Source organism: Pimephales promelas, chromosome 23 (assembly GCF_988280905.1).
Source record: "Pimephales promelas chromosome 23, fPimPro1.hap1.1, whole genome shotgun sequence".
Taxonomy (NCBI): Eukaryota; Metazoa; Chordata; class Actinopteri; order Cypriniformes; family Leuciscidae; genus Pimephales; species Pimephales promelas.
Genome location: NC_142791.1, coordinates 2,196,184 through 2,213,712, shown reverse-complemented (window position 1 = coordinate 2,213,712; position 17,529 = coordinate 2,196,184). Strand labels below are relative to the sequence as shown.

The 17,529-nt window shown below is 36.5% G+C and overlaps 2 protein-coding genes across 3 annotated transcripts in view; one reads left to right on the top strand and one right to left on the bottom strand.

Moving 5' to 3' along the window:
* Positions 1-978: 978 nt before the first annotated feature.
* On the top strand, positions 979-16,931 carry gabrr3a (gamma-aminobutyric acid type A receptor subunit rho3a). Its single transcript, XM_039676732.2, has 9 exons — positions 979-1,348; positions 2,457-2,569; positions 7,217-7,284; positions 7,776-7,999; positions 9,886-9,968; positions 12,021-12,158; positions 14,065-14,217; positions 14,707-14,900; positions 16,177-16,931. Exons 1-9 carry the CDS (start codon positions 1,206-1,208, stop codon positions 16,477-16,479), a joined length of 1,419 nt encoding a protein of 472 aa, XP_039532666.1. The 5' UTR covers positions 979-1,205; the 3' UTR covers positions 16,480-16,931.
* The window catches only part of LOC120482413 (uncharacterized), a 50,829-nt gene continuing 49,418 nt past the window's right edge, over positions 16,119-17,529 (bottom strand). For both annotated transcript variants that reach the window (XM_039676731.2, XM_039676730.2), the window contains exon 33: positions 16,119-17,528. In XM_039676731.2, the coding sequence (XP_039532665.2) occupies positions 17,422-17,528 (107 nt within the window). In that variant the 3' untranslated portion in view covers positions 16,119-17,421. The remainder of the gene's footprint in view (position 17,529) is intronic.

Here is a 17,529-nt window from a genome sequence, read left to right as displayed (position 1 = left end):
GCCATAATCCTAACCAAACGTATATTACACAAAGTGCGTTTCCTATGCATGTAAAAACAAATTTTCGCGTATAAATTGCACGATAAACGCACTGCGTACAAGACGCATTTGGTGTGACCGGGTTGATGTATCTATGGCAACCAAACGTCACTGGTGAGACAAACGTGCAACGGACGGACGGTCAGATTACGTTTTGGCAGGGAAAAAACTGATTAGAAAATGTAATGAAAATGTAACAGAAGTTGTAGAAATGTAGTGGAGTAGAAAGTATAATAATTGCTGCAAAATGTAATGAAGTAAAAGTAAAAAGTATGCACTATTTATTCTACTTAAGTAAAGTAAAGATACGTGAAAAATGTACTTAAGTAAAGTAACAAAGTATTTGTACTTCGTTACATTCCACCACTGCTCTTCATATATATATATTCTGCATAGATAGATAGAGTAAGCCCCCCTAAAGTAAGCCTCTCTCGTTCTCTCCCATCCCTGGTCTCCCCCTTTCATCTCTTGATCTTCTCCATGACTGTAATCCTCAATGAAGCGAGTTAAGATGATTCTCACAGATTAGCCTGATGGTGAGTCTGCACATCATAGCAGCACATGCAATTACAGAAAAACCAAATACTTCATCTACAGCTAGAGGTTACTAATGATTTGTAAAAGACCACACATAAGACTACTAACAACGGTTTAAGTTGACGGACATGAGAAGACTAGTAATTTATAGATTTCTGTACTTTTCTCAAAAAAAGAAGGCTTGTTGCTTCTTCGACCGACCTGATGGTACAGTTAACTCTGCTTGCGATGCACCTCCCCTTCCCCGTGGAGTTTTATAGGTTACTGAAAGATTTCAGCAGCTGCGTATAAGAAGATTAGGGAGGAATTAACGTCATTCCTTTGTCATTATAGAAATAAATTGATATTTGGTTATACTCAGCGGGAGGGGGATGGAGGGAGAGCACCATGTCAGAAAAGCAGACAGGGTGGGAAACGCAGACCGCCAGGGATATGCACACAAACACGCATGCACCAAAAGTGGAGCACAGAGGATTTCACATGCCACCATGTAACGTGTGCCGCACAGTGTGGATCTAAGGGTCGTTACCGTGTCGGGATGGGCGGCACTTCCAGATGGAAAGGATGCTGGGTGAGGAACTGATCCCACACCATCTCTCACATCAGATCCTGGAGCTCAGGCCTCGGCCATGGATCTTGCTCTCGCGACGCTGAGGCTGATGTGCCTGGCCTGGCTGTGGCCCGTCGCCCTGCTCAAAGGAAGCAACACGCAAAACCAGCGCAGGCACAAGGACGTCTACCTGGGAGAAAACACACGGCACAAACATGGAGGGTGAGGATACTTTTGCAGATTGAACTTCACTTTGTGTATCATCAATCGGCTGTATTCTGTTTAATTTAAATGCCCGTGTCAGTCTGTTTACACTCTTGGTCTTATTTATCCAGTGGATTGATGTGTACGGGTTTATTTGAAGCGCTGTGTTTTGGGGTTGTTGGATTGTGTGTGCGTTTGAGGGTATAATTGATTGTGGATAAAGAAACTCCGTAATTAGAGCTCATGGTTGAGCTGGGTATGTGAGGTATAAACAAAAACAGCACTGGGTAGTAATTTAGTCTTTTAGTACTGATCCGGAGGTGGGTCATTCTCAGGTAACAGTGCCATTTGTGGCAGATGGATAGATTATTATTTTAGGATTTTATTATTCATAAAATCTTACATTTTTGGTAACAGTACCAGTACTATACCTGAGTAAACCATGCATGTTAACCCCAAACCCTGAACTATTGAGCTTGGTGAGACCAATGTAAGTGTGAATATGAAGAGTTCAGATGCAAAAGCCTCTAAGTGCCATTTGAATTTTTTTTCTTTCTTATTTAAGTTCAGTAATTTCACTTAAATGACAATTAATTGTCATTTAAGTGAAATTACTGAACTTAAATATACAAGCTTGATAAAAAATGATCATTTTAGAAGAAAATTTCAAATGGCATTTAGAGGCTTTTGCATCTGAACTCTTCATATAATAAAACATAATTAAAACATGATAAATATTGTTAAAAAGAAACTTACATCTGCTTGTGGCAATTTTTCTATTATGTCACTCTATCAAAACACACTAAATCTATCAATTAATGTGGCCGTTATTGTATTATTAGTAGTAATGCAACCTGCAATCAAATCAAAATATTTGAATAAGAGGTTTTGCATTGGAAACTTTTGTATTGTTGTCTTGTGATTAGAAAATAAATCCATTTAAAAGTATTAGTTACATCTCATGAGAGCGATATCTGTCGCATGAAATCATCTGTGATCTTGTTCTATTCATACTGAAGTGAAATTAATTCCTCTCTTCCAAACCTCGTTTTAGTCTGCGCTGATTATTTACTCCGAATGTGTGTTTTTGCTAATGTCTGTTACATCTTCTTCTTCTTTCAAACAGACGAATAGACTTTAAAATGAAGAAGTCTGACAGCACCAAATCTTTGCTGATTAAATCCGAGCAGCTCTTGCGAATCGAGGATCACGATTTCGCCATGAGGCCTGGTTTTGGAGGTGAGGCAATTCTGTCCTTTCAAAAGCCTCTTATGTAAAGTTGGTATTGATGGTTGTATTCTTAAAATACATACGTGATGCTTTAGTGAGGTCTTTATTGTTTATTTGAATGATTTTGGGAATGTAATCTTATCAAGCACAGTTGGCACGAATAAATGGCGGCGTGACATACAACAGCAGCACTAATACAGCACAGAGAGGCACTACAGATGGGACGATGTCAGGAGGGAGAGAGAAACCAATGATGTGATTAACCAAAAATCTGCTGATGGGAATCGTGATGCGTTTTTCACACACTATAAAAGCCATTTATGTAAGCAGCAGGAAATGACCATAAATGTTGGTTTGGTTATAGATCATTTTGGTCAAATTTAACACTATTGTCTGGAAATGTCTCATTCTCACATGCATTTTAAGCTGCTTACTGTCTATAAAACATGCTATGCCGATAGAGATATCATCCATATATGCTGCTGTACAGATACCTCACAGAATGGGGTTAAGTACTGTGTTCTGCCTCTGTTACACTGGCTGAACTCAAGATCAACAGCTTTAAAAGTCACAGAGGGGCAAATGACCAGAATGTGACTCTGGCGCTGAGATTGCCAAAAATAGGTTAGAATGTCATATGCGTTATGTCCAAATCAGAAAAAAAAAACACTCTGACCCAGATTGGTAGTAGTGCCAAGCAGACAATTCACTGAGGACAGCTGTGTTTCGTGCACAGTAATCAGGATTATTATTCCAGTCGGTCTCTGAGAATTCCTGAGGATGTAGCTAAATCTAAAGGTTACTGTCTTTAGAAAATGAACAAAGAGAGGCGTGCTGTTTTTTCCAATCAAATAATCATCTGTTCTATTACGGAGCCCCTAAAGGGACATGGTGGTGGAAAAGATTTGAGATGGGAGAAAAATTTGCGTTCTCTCACAAAACCTCCGTACATCAGCCCCCTGCTCAGAGAGACCAATATACACTCACCTAAAGGATTATTAGGAACACCTGTTGAATGCAATTATCTAATCAACCAATCACATGGCAGTTGCTTCAATGCATTTAGGGGTGTGGTCCTGGTCAAGACGATCTCCTGAACTCCAAACTGAATGCCAGAATGGGAAAGAAAGGTGATTTAAGCGATTTTGAGCGTGGCCGGTCTGAGTATTTCACAATCTGCTCAGTTACTGGGATTTTCACGCACAACCATTTCTAGGGTTTACAAAGAATGGTGTGAAAAGGGAAAAACATCCAGTGTGCGGCAGTCCTGTGGGCGAAAATGCCTTGTTGATGCGAGAGGTCAGAGGAGAATGGGCCGACTGATTCAAGCTGATAGAAGAGCAACTTTGACTGAAATAACCACTCGTTACAACCGGGGTATGCAGCAAAGCATTTGTGAAGCCACAACACACACATCTTTGAGGCGGATGGGCTACAACAGCAGAAGACCCCACCGGGTACCACTCATCTCCACTACAAATAGGAAAAAGAGGCCACAATTTACAAGAGCTCACCAAAATTGGACAGTTGAAGACTGGAAAAATGATGAGTCACGAGACATTCAGATGGTAGAGTCAGGATTTGGCGTAAACAATGAGAACATGGATCATCATGCCTTGTTACCACTGTGCAGGCTGGTCGTGGTGGTGTAATGGATGTTTTCTTGGCACACTTTAGGCCCCTTAGTGCCAATTGGGCATCGGCCTACCTGAGCATTGTTTCAGACCATGTCCATCCCTTATAGCCACCATGTCCCCATCCTCTGATGGCTACTTCCAGCCGGATAATGCACCATGTCACAAAGCTCCAATCATTTCAAAGTGGTTTCTTGAACATGTCAATGAGTTGACTGTCCTAAAACGGCCCCCACAGTCACCAGATCTCAACCCAATAGAGCATTTTTGGGATGTGGTGGAGCCTGGATGTGCATCCCACAAATCTCCATCAACTGCAAGATGTTATCCTATCAATATGGGCCAACATTTCTAAAGAATGCTTTCAGCACATTGTTGAATCAATGCCACGTACAATTAAGGCAGTTCTGAAGGCGAAAAGGGGTCAAACACAGTATTAGTATTAGTATGGTGTTCCTAAATAATCCTTTAGGTGAGTGTATATTAAAAGGCTTGTTTTGAGGAAAATTGGGTTGTAGCTTGTTGTCGTCGTTAGGAAATAGTTGTAATTTGTGTTTTAACAACGTTTAGCTCATGAGTTATTGATCCGGGAAGTTCAAATCTGTGAATATATTGCCAACTTTACTGAACTCCTTGAATTAAGCACTGACCGCATTTCTTAATATTTGAGTCAAAGTTCAAACTCAAGAGAACGTAAATATCTCTTGCGAGAGTATGGATTTGGGGTGGAAAAAATTCTCCCATCCTAAATTTTTTTCCACCACCATGTCCCTTTAGGTGCTCTATAGTATGATATGTGATTTTGGGTCCATTTAGGTGATGTTCTGGAAATGTATTTGATTATATGATCTAATATCATGCAAAATCTTTACATATAATGATATATAGTTACTGGTTAAAACATCTAAAATACATTTTACTTTATATTCTCTTAAAAATATGGGTTCCAAAAAAGTTTTTTTTCCAAAAAAGAACCATTTTTGGTTCCCCAAAGAACCTTTCAGTGAACCGTTCTTCAAATAACCTTTTTTTTTTGTGTGTGTGTGTGTGTGTAAAGAACATTTTAATATTCATAATCTAAAGAACCTTTTCTCCACTGTAAAGAACCTTTTGTTCAAATGAAAGGTTTCATGGACAAAGAGTGTAAAAATATATTCATTTCAATTTAGAATCTTAATTTGATAAAAAAAAAATCCATGTAATAATGTTTTGCATGGTACTGAATGATTTACAATTGTGTTTACATGGCACTCCAAGAATACCGAGGTATATGTCCAAAAAATGGGTAGTACCATGATACTTTTTTGTTATTTTGTGTGCTAATCCCTACATATGAACACTGAGATGAGCTTTATTTTAGTCCAGATTAGGGAACATGAGTCGTGCTGGTGGTTCTCTGAAAACAGTGAGAGAGTTGATAATCACACACTCATGTGCACTGAGTTAAGTCTCTGTTTGAGAGATTTATGTGTTTATGTTCCAATCTCTGAAGAAAAGCAGCTGACACAAGAATGCTTAATTCAGATAGATCCAGCTATGATAGTTAAACACACACAAGTTTGCCATGTCTCTCTGCTATGGGACTGCAAATTGCGTAATCGTTCATTGTAGTCCATAGTAATTTTTTAAGTCAATGGCTGTCTGATTACCAACATTCTTTCAAATATCTTCTTTTGTGTTCAACAGAAGTAAGAAACTCATACAGGGTTGTAAAAACATGAGGGTGAATAAACATGGACAGAGTGAACTATCCCTTTAAGAGGTCAGGAATTATGAGAATATTTTGATCGGCAATCAGACCTCACTGGTCATGCTGAATGTTTTGATTCACTTAAAAGAACCAGCTCGTAAGAGTCATTAGCTCATGACTTGAATCAGACCTCACTGGTCATGCTGAATGTTTTGCACCGAATAGCAGGCAACTTTTTTTTATGGAACGGATTTTGCATGAATTTCGGTGCATCTAAATTTCTAAAGGATTTTGATTTTGACGAATTAAATGAGAAATTGTTGGGTTCAAACTGACTTTAGTATATCTGCATGTGCACATATACAAGATAATGTTGAATTCTCCTCTGAGACACTTTTTTCTAACCAGAAAAATAAGAAGCAGAAGACTAAAAAGTCACTATTTATCATGCAATTGAGATACTAAAGGAGTAGTTCACTTTTAAAAAAAGTTTTGCTGATAATTTACTCACCCCCATGTCATCCAAGATGTCCATGCATTTCTTTCTTCAGTCGAAAAGAAATAAAGGTTTTTGATGAAAACATTCCAGGATTTTTCTCCATATAATGGACTTCAATGGGAACCAAACGTTTCAAGGTTCAAAAGACAGTTTCAGTGCAAACTGCAAACTGTTCAAAGGGCTTTAAACGATTCCAGAAGATAAATAATGGTCTTATGAATAATGAATAATCTAGCGAAACGATCGCTCATTAAATTAATAAATAACAAAGTTTAAGTTTTATAAGCTCAAATGCTCGCCCTGCTCTTTTCTGTGATGCGTGTTTGTGACTCTCCTGTTCGAACTTATTCATCAAAATGAACGAATCTTTTTTCGTGTCATTTGGTTCATTCAACAAACGAAATGAACGAGTTGACTCGGGAAAACCATCGAAAGTTCCAACAGGAGAGTCACGAACGTGCATCACAGAACAGAGCAAGGCGAGCATTTGTGCTTAAAAACTTAAACTTTTTTATTTATTTTTTAAATGAGCGATCGTTTCGCTAGATAAGACCCTTATTCATCGTCTGGAATCGTTTAAAGCCCCTTGAAGCGGCTCTGAAACTGTTTGGTTCCCATTGAAGTCCATTATATGGAGAAAAATCCTGGAATGTTTTCATCAAAAACCTTAATTTCTTTTCGACTGAAGAAAGAAAGTCATGGACATCTTGGATGACATGGGGATAAGTAGATTATCAGCAAGTTTTTTTTTAAAGTGAACTACTCAGAGCAGTTTTTGTTTTTATTCTGTGGGATCTTCCTTCAATTCTGTTTTTGACACTCGGTTTGCCCAGGTTCTGCTATTCCAGTGGGCATCGATGTGCAGGTGGAGAGCATTGACAGCATTTCAGAGGTCAATATGGTATGTGTCTGCTTTTATAAATTACTTTCAACCTTTAACCAACTCCCATTGCTAGTCATACGTCAAGCTTAAATCCTTGACAATTTAAACAGATTGGATTCACAACTGAGCTAGAGGGCAAATGTCAAAACCATCACGCACGCAAGAATAGCATGCTAAATCCATAGACATCATGGCTAAATATCCTGATATACTCAAGTCATCAACACCTGTTTTTAAAATCTAAGCCATGAAAGAATAAATCATTTTATATTTTTTTCTAAAAAACGAATTACTTGATTGGGTTTGCCTTGGATTGGTTTTAATTTAATTTGGCTTTATTTTATTTTTCCTAAGTGGTAAATAGCACGTAATTCTCACATATGAGAATTATGTAATGAAAGCAAATGTTTGGCAACAGGCGTAATCATATATACACAGTGGCATTCAACGTATAAAAGAGTGGCTTATGCTGCTAACTGACACGATCACTTTTTCTTTTGTGGGCATAGGACTTTACCATGACCTTGTACCTTAGACATTACTGGCAGGACGACAGACTGGCCTTCCCCTCCAGCAATAACAAGAGCCGGACGTTCGATGCTCGGCTGGTGAAAAAGATCTGGGTGCCAGACGTGTTTTTTGTCCACTCCAAGCGTTCTTTCATTCACGACACCACCATGGAGAACATCATGCTCAGAGTCTATCCAGATGGAAATATTCTGTACAGCGTCAGGTAACACTAGGAGCCACTTTCCTGAAACCAGATGTTTTGACAAGTCAAGAACTGTGAAAATAGCGAGTCATTCCCTTTTGTTTACAAAAAGAAAATTAGATGTGTTCAGCTCTTTACTTTAAAGTCAATTTTAGTGCTGAAGATACAGTAGTTCGTCCAAATATGAAAAATCTGTTCTCATTAAATCACCCTCATGTCATTCCAAACTTGCAAGGCTTTATTTTTTCTGGTGAACACGTCACATATTTTGAAGAATTTCCCTCAGGTCTTTACTGTTCTACAACAGTTCATAGTAACATCGGCTTTAAAGCGATAGTTCACTTTGAAATTAATTTTTGGTGTGTTTTAGCTTACCTCAAGGGCTTCCAAGATGCAGGTGTCTTTGTTTTGTCAAACCGGTCGTGTCTGTCAGTCATATAATGGAGGTCTATGGTCACCACCTCAAAGAGCAAGCACAGAGAAGTCCAAATTAAACATGATTTAATGACTCGTAAATGTAAGAACACATTGATGGCCTAAGACACGAAACGAGCGCTATTATATCGAACAGTATTTATATCGTTCTGTTACCACAGCCACAAAGCGCCCGCACCCTCAGATCACTTAGACGTGGCTGTAAGCTAAAACATACTAAAATTAATTTCAAAGTGAACTATCCTTTTTAAAAAAGGAGAAGAACAAAGTCTTCTGAAGTCATACAAGAAATAGATAATTTTCAGTCAGTGAGCTTTTAACTTGAGAACTGCAGTCAGTGAGAACAAACGTTTTTTAGCTGATTCCTTTCAATAAACCCGTTGAATCAATTATTTGTTCAGTGAGTTGAACTCAAGATTCATGACCGGTTCATTCCTGTGAATCTGAATTGGTTCGTGCATTGAACTCCACTTTTGTTTTGTGAGAACAGAATTATTTGGGATAATGTTGCAGTTTAATTATTTGTCGATTCATTAACCAAAGCTGTATTATGACTTTGGAAGATTTGGAATATGGTCTATGAACTCTTATTGAATGAAAAAAATAGGAATGTAATTGAAATGTCAATATTATTTTATTACTCTTTATATACTATTATAGTTCTTATTTTAAATAGTTTAGCTGTATATTTTCATTTATCATTTTAATTTTAGTTTAATTTTTAGTCATTTTTTGTGCTTTTGACGCTAGGGCTGTCAAACAATTAATCGCGATTAATCGCATCCACAATAAAAGTTTGTGTTTACATAATATATATATAATTTATTTTCTATATAAATATTTTATATTTAAATAATATTTTTTTCTTAAATATACATGCATGTGTGTGTATTTATATATATACAAAATAATTACACGCAGTGCACCCACGCATATTATGTAAACACAAACTTTTATTTTGGATGCGATTAATCGTTTGACAGCCCTACGTTTTTCTGTCTGTCTGTTTGTGTTCAGTTAGCAATTTTAGCACTTATTTCAGTATATTTAGTCAATCTAATATTTACATTTAATTTAATTTCAGCTTTATTTCAATAACAAAAAAAAAATATTTGGTTAGCATATCAACTTTTTTGTTCCCCAGGAGGAGAAAGGCATACAGGTTAATTTGTCAGCAACCAAATTCGCTTCGTTTACTTTCCTTGACAAATAAGGTGTGGTTTTCTTTTAAATACTTCTGAGTAGTTGTACTTTTTTCCCAGAAGTACCAGCGTGCACTGCAAGTGTAGGCTTGTGTAAATGGTCAGGTTTGCCAGAGCCAATTCATGCGCATGCTGGATCAGTTTTCACTTCAATTGTTTCTATAATTTGATGTTTTGCTAAGTGCAATATCACATGTCTCCATTTTAAAGGGACATTTGCAGTCTCTTTGTAAGTGATTTGTTAAGGCTGCACTGAATTGTGAATTGCAGAATCACTGTGACGGCTCTCTGCTCGATGGACTTCAGCAGGTTTCCTCTAGACACACAGAACTGCTCTCTAGAGCTGGAGAGTTGTGAGTATGACTGTCCGTGTGTGAACGCATGTGTACATGTACACTGAACAGTAAGTACTGTCAACAAAGTACAAGGCAATAGTTAGTCAAAGCACTTCGCTCTCAGTATACCTGTAAATATATCAGAAATGTGCTGTTTGTTAAAGAGACAGTTTTCGCCCACAGGACTGCCATCGCATACTGGATGTGTTTCCCTTTTCACAGCATTCTTTGTAAACCCTAGAAATGGTTGTGTGTGAAAATCCCAGTAACTGAGCAGATTGTGAAATACCCAGATAATGAGAAATCTAACAGGTGTTCCTAATAATCCTTTAGGTGAGTGTATCCCTGCGTCCCAATTCGCTTACTTATACTACGCCCTATAAGTATGTACTCTTTTTGTGAAGAAAAAGTACATACTTTTGAGTGTGTAGCAAAAAAGTAGGCAAGCTTTGAGACATACTATCATGTCATCTTTAACAGACGGCTCTGTCGCGTGCTGCGTGCATCCTGTCACCGTAAACTGCCCTGTCAATCATCTCGTCATCCTCCATTCAATCTAATTTGATTTCCAACCGTATTGGAGCACGATAATCTGCCAGTCATCATGGGTCTTTCATGTGTATACTTTCCTCGTGTTTTCCAATTTGAATATAATAATGATGCATTTAAAAAGTAATGGCTAAACGTATCCTTACAAAAGTTCACAATGCTGCTGCAGATGCAATATAATGTGGAGAACATTGAATAAATTAATTTTCGTCAGGTCAGATAGTGTTAATTAATCATTTAAAGCTCTTTATCTAAACCTCTCAACATAACCGCGGGACTCGCACGTCCTCCTTGTCTGCAGTTTATTAACACTTTTCACTCGTGTTTGTAGTTCTAACCGAATCCTTATTCAACACGCAAAGGGTTGTGGGCAATAATCAGGGATTCTGACCGTAAAAAGTAGACCATCCGGGTATCTCTGAAACACTCATTTCAACATACTACGGTTTGGGACGCACTAATTCTATTTTCGAATACTATTTAGGGCGGATAGTATGTGAATTGGGACGCAGCATATGCGTGTGTGCTGTGTATAATTATTTCATTATACATAAATACACACACACACATACCTGTATATATTAAAAAAAAAATTATTCATATATAAAATATGTATGTTTATATATATATTATAGATTATATAATTATATATATATACAGTATTTACGTATACAGTATTTACAGTAATTACATAATAATTTTGGATGCGATTTGGATTTTTTAAGAGAAATGAATGGAAAAAAATACTTAAAAAGTGGGTGGGTCTGGATTGCAAGTGGTTTATCATATTACCCCTCTTTATTTACTCACTAACAACCATAGATATCTATATAAAGGCTAGATATCTCATCCACGCTGCTGGCCAATGAAGGTCGACGTCTGCACCTGGCGGCCATCTTGTCACAGGCAGCTCGCTCACTCGTAACATTGTGTTAATGGTACATGTACTTAAATAACCATAACTTGCTCAATTTTCTACCGATTTTCAAACGGTTTGGTTTGTTATAAACGTCAGAGATGTAGTTATGACACTGCATACTTATGAATAATAAGTGTATAAATAAATAATCATCCAGATAATTATAGCCACGTTAATAAATCCGTTAATAAAAGTTCGAAAATCCGTCAAGATTTCAATGAGATAAGAGTATTTGTGTTCGTGCTGACCACTCATTTTACCTGCGACAAGATGGCCGCCGGTGATGATGATAGAAACTCCGCCTTAAGACATCTAGCCTTTATATAAATATCTATGCTAACAACACCCCGATCATATTTAATCAGATTCATTGTTCCAGATCTAAAATAACTGCATAGATGAACTGGTTTAAAGTTGCGTACTGTCTCTTTCACACATAACACACAGATCTACATGGGCCTCGGCTTCAGAGGAGAGACCACGGAGATAGTTTTGGATGCTCTGTGTTTTCTCCTCTGAGGGGTGCCGCCCATGTATCTTCAAAGAGAGTTCGCTGTCTCATACATCCCTACTCCCCTTCCCGTTTCTTTGCTCTCTTGAAGACGCGTACAATGAGAACGACCTCATGCTCTATTGGAAGAATGGGAACGATTCATTAAGGACTGACGAGATTGCACTCTCACAGTTTTTTATTGAAGAATTCCACCCTTCCTACGGGCTAGCCTTCTACAGCAGCACCGGTATGTCTGCTCCACTTCCTCCTGCATGCTTTTATTGCCCTAGTACCATGTGGCTTATCACAGCGAACCAACACAGAGTCCAGAGAATGAGGTATCCCAGCATTCTTGGCTGAAACGGTTGGATATAGGTGGAGTTTTGCCTTAGATTTCTTGGGTTATTCTCAGGGTTTCTCAACCTGTTTCCCCAAATCTTAGATATTCGATTATAGGCTTGCAAAAAGTTGTGAGTTAAGAGTTAACAAATACTATACACTACTGTGCAAAGGTTTAGGGTTGTTGTTTTAATCAGAAAGGGTGCATTAAATTGTTCAATAGTGAGTAGACTTTTACATTGTTATAAAATATCCATTTCAAAAACGTTTCCACAAAATGACTAAGCAGCACAACTGTTCTCAGCATTGATAATAATGGGAAATGTTTCCAGAGCAGAAAATCATCATATTAGAGTGATTTCTCAAGGATCATGTGACACTGAAGACTGCTCACAATTCAGCTTATAAATTACACTTTAAATACATTTTTTTAAAATATAACACATATATCACAACATTAGTGTTTTTACTATATTTTTGATCAAATAAATGCTGCAGCCTTGATGAGCATAAAATACTTATTTCATAAACATTTAAATAATGTCCCCAAACTTTTGAATAGTAGTGCATGTATGTATATGTAAAAATATAAGCCATGATATTTCTTCTTTGTGCCATCAAAGTTTTCCTGAAAATACATTTAATTATTAATATTTTAAAAGTTATTTGACCTAAATCAACTCACATGTATGAAATGATGATCATTATTCTATTAAATATATTAAAAATATGATTCCTCTCTTTTTCTGTGATAAGGTTTAATATTGTAATATTTCTTTATTGCATTGAAGGTTCCCTTTGCTGATGATTTACTCATCCCCATGTCATCCAAGATTTCCATGTCATTCTTTCTTCAGTCGAAAAGAAATTAAGAAATTATTTTCTCCATACAATGGACTTCAATGGTAACCAAACGTTTCAAGGTCCAAAAGAACTGTTCAAAGGGCTTTAAACGATTCCAGACGATGAATAAGGGTCTTATCAAGCGAAACGATTGCTCATTTAAAAAATAAATAACAAAGTTTAAGTTTTATAAGCTCAAATGGTCGCCTTGCTCTACTGTGATGGCCGTCCGTGACTCTCCTCGTTCATCAAAATGAACAAATCTTTTTCCAAGTCAATTCGTTCGTTGAATGAACCAAATGACTCGAAAAAGCGTCGTTCATTTTGATGAACGAGTTTGAACAGGAGAGTCACGAATGTGCGTCACAGAACAGAGCAAGGCGACCATTTGAGCTTATAATACTTAAACTTTGTTATTTATTTTTTAAATGAGCGATCGTTTCGCTTGATAAGACCCTTATTCATCATCTGGAATCGTTTAAAGCCCTTTGCACAGAAACTGTCTTTTGGACCTTGAACCGTTTGGTTCCCATTGAAGTCCATTATATGGAGAAAAATGCTGGTATGTTTTCATCAAAAACCTTAATTTCTTTTCGACTGAAGAAAGAAAGACATGGACATCTTGGATGACATGGGGGTGAGTAAATTATCAGCAAAAGCATTTTCAAAAGTGAACTACTCCTTTAAGGGCTCAGGTTTTTTGGGGAACCAAAAATGGCTCCTGGAGGGTCACCGACCTGCAGAGTTCAGCTCTCCAACCCCTGTTAAACACACATGAATCAGCAAATCAAGCTCTTACTAGGACATATAGAAACTTCAGGCAGGAGTGTTGAGGCTGAACTCTGCAGGACAGCGGCCGTCCAGGACTGAGTACGGACACTGTGGAAGCTTTATTTTTAAGAGTGTAGGTTTAATCTCTTTCTTGTTCTCAGTATCTGTTGCTCATGTCCTGTGCTCTCTGTTTTCATCAGGCTGGTATAACAGGCTGTACATAAACTTCATCCTCAGGAGACACATATTTTTCTTCATGCTGCAGACATACTTTCCAACAATGCTAATGGTCATGCTCTCCTGGGTCTCCTTCTGGATCGACAGGAGAGCTGTACCGGCTCGTGTCTCTCTAGGTAAACCTCGTCATTTTAAAAAGCTATCCATTAGCAACCATGGTGATTACATTTAAACAAATGTATTCTGTTTATTTGCTCTATTGAACTGGCCTGATCTCAACGTTGAGTTTCTGTTAAATCACCCCAGGTGAGCTGTGTGTGTTTTACGGTGTTCTCTCTGGTTATAACGAGCACAAACCGGTTTAGAGAGAACAGAATTAAATTACCTCAAAATACCTTGATACTCAGGCCAGCAGGCGTTAAGACACACACAGCCAACAAGTTGCGCTTTTCACACACGTCACTGACGTCATAGCTCTGTGGTTGGTTTCTGAACCGGATGGAGGAATTCCCCACACAGTCTTTCCTTCCACACAGACTGAGACATCTATAATCTTGTATGAAATGTAATAAATGGAAACAACTTGAACTTTTGAACTTCTTCTTACCGTGTCATGGCTGTTACCCATAAAAGCGCTTCTCTTCTCCTTTGTTTTGATCTGCTAGGAATCACAACCGTGTTGACCATGACTACTATAATAACGGGCGTCTCGGCATCGATGCCTCAGGTGTCTTATGTGAAGGCGGTGGACATTTACCTTTGGGCCAGTTTTCTCTTCGTTTTCCTGTCGGTCATCGAATATGCTGCCGTAAACTACTTCACTACGGTGGAAGAGATGAAAAAACTTCAGAAAGGAAAGGTCAGGGTCACACACTGACAAACTGAGAGGTTCGCTCTGCTAACCGTGACCAAGGCTGAATATTCACTTTTAAGTTATACATCGCCCCCTACGGTCATTTTAAGGCAACACAAATGCATTGGGATTACAAAAGCCAAAATACTATAATAATAATAATAATAATTCATAAGTAATATAATATAAATAAATTGTTTATAATTAATTATATACTAATTATATTTTTTTATAATTATTATAACAAATTAAAACAATTTCATTGGTGTAACAAAACTTTACCGTGGTAGCCACAATTTTCTGGCAAAATACTATAATAAAATTTAATTATTATAAAAAAAATAAATAGAATGATTATTTCATAATATAATATTAAACATTTATTTATATATATTTTTTTACATTTTATTTACAAAATTAAAACATCTTGATTTGATTTGTATTTTATTAACAAAATTAGAAAAACAGTGATTTAAAAATCAATAAAATAATATTAATTACATAATACATTTATTTATCATTAAAGGATAAATACTATATGATTATATTATTTATAAATTATAATTTATTTGATGAAACAATAAAAATATTCTTCAATACAAATATTATAAATGTATGCATTCGTCCTTTTATCAGCTAAATTAAAAGATAACACATTAATAAAATATTATATGTAAATAATACATTATAATATACATACTATTTATTAATAATAATTGTTTTTGTTTTTCAATTTCATTTACAAAATTAAAACATCTTAATTTGAATTGCATTTTATTAACACAATTAAAATAACAGATTTAAAAATCAATACAATAATATTAATTGCATAATACATTTATCATTAAAGGATAAATAATACTATGATTATATCATGTATAAATTATAATTTATTTGATAAAAAAATGAAAACAACAGATTTTAAAATCAATAAAAATATTCTTAAATAAAATATTCTTAATGTATTCATCCTTGTATTAACAAAATTAAAAGATAATACATAATAATATATATTATGTATAAATACTATTTATTAATAATACAATTATAAATTCATAAATAATCACATGTATGTATATTTTCCATTTTATTAACAAAATTAAAACAATAAAGACATTTTTACAGTGGTTGAAGGAAACCCCATATTAATTTATATTAGTTTTACAGTAGTAACAACTCAGATCAAATGGGTTACAAATGGCATTAGTTGACTTTAAAGTGCAATTTTATTGTTGTTTTTGTACTCCATAACAGATATTCTTTCTTTTGCTACCGTCCAAAGGTTCCAGTTTCCTACAACGCAACCCAGGCTATGGCCTATGATGGCTGCTTTCACGATGACATAGATGTCTCGCCGTTCCCCGAGCTCCCCACCACACCCAGCACCACGCGGACCATCCCGCCCAGGGCCTCTTCCACCGACCCGCCGCCCACCGAAGGCACCAGACTTTGGAGGAAACGTTCAGTGCGCAAAAACATCCGATTCATAATGAGCAACAGCTACATGATCGACTCGTACTCCAGAATCCTCTTCCCAGTGGCATATCTTCTCTTCAACATCATCTACTGGTGTATCTACTCTTGATTATGTAGCTTGGGTTTTTCTGATCAGTTGCTGTAATAAGTCCAGGATGAGCCACAGTGCTGTTATTGCACGAGTCAAATGAATACGCACAAGTGACCTGACAAAGTGGACAGCGTTGATAAAATGCTACTGGAGAAAGATCCATATGGACTTCAGATACGGTTCGTGTAAAAAAAACATTTTACATTCGGCATGAATGAACTCTAAAACACAAGGAGCGTGTTCATCTCATTTAAGGATATACTGTACAAATGGCTGCCTATAACTTTTCTTATGAGATCCATCCATCCACAATCCCAGCTTTATCTACTCAACTCGGGTCTCTTTCTCAAGCCACCCCATGTGGAAAGTACCAAGACAACCTGCTTTATATGCTTAATAATTATATGAACATGTGAATAAAATCAATCAAATCATCACCCTTCCAGTTGTAGTCTTGTACAGTAGGACTTGTGACTCAGTATAAAGTAAAATAACTTTAATATTTGATCATACATTTTAAAACGTAATTTATTTATGCGATGGTAAAGCTGAATTTTCAGTCACATGATCCTTCAAAAATTCTAATATGCTGATTTGTTGGTTAAAAAAAACAACTCTTTTTCAATCAAAACAGTTTTTGCTACTTAATAGTTTTGTGGAAACTATTTCATTTAAATAGAAATCTTTAGTAACACTTTGAATGTCTTTAAAAGATCTTATATGAATTGAAAAAAAAATATTTTTTTATTTTTTGTTGGGTTAAACGGTTTTATGTTGTGGTAGTAGCTTCATTAAATAATTGCATAGATCAAAGTGCTATATTTGAAGTAATATATATCGTTTCTGATGTATATACAACACGCAATACTTTAAGTAAACTTAAAACATAATAATTTGAAATACAGTTTCTCGTTAGACCATTAGACATGCCTGCACACACGCCGACTGTGGTCAGTTTATTCAGAATGACCTTTGACTCCGGTACTGGTCATTGATTTCATTCAATACTACGTCAGAACCTGAGATGGGCTCTGCTGCGGTTATTATACTGTCGTCCATCGGGTTGTC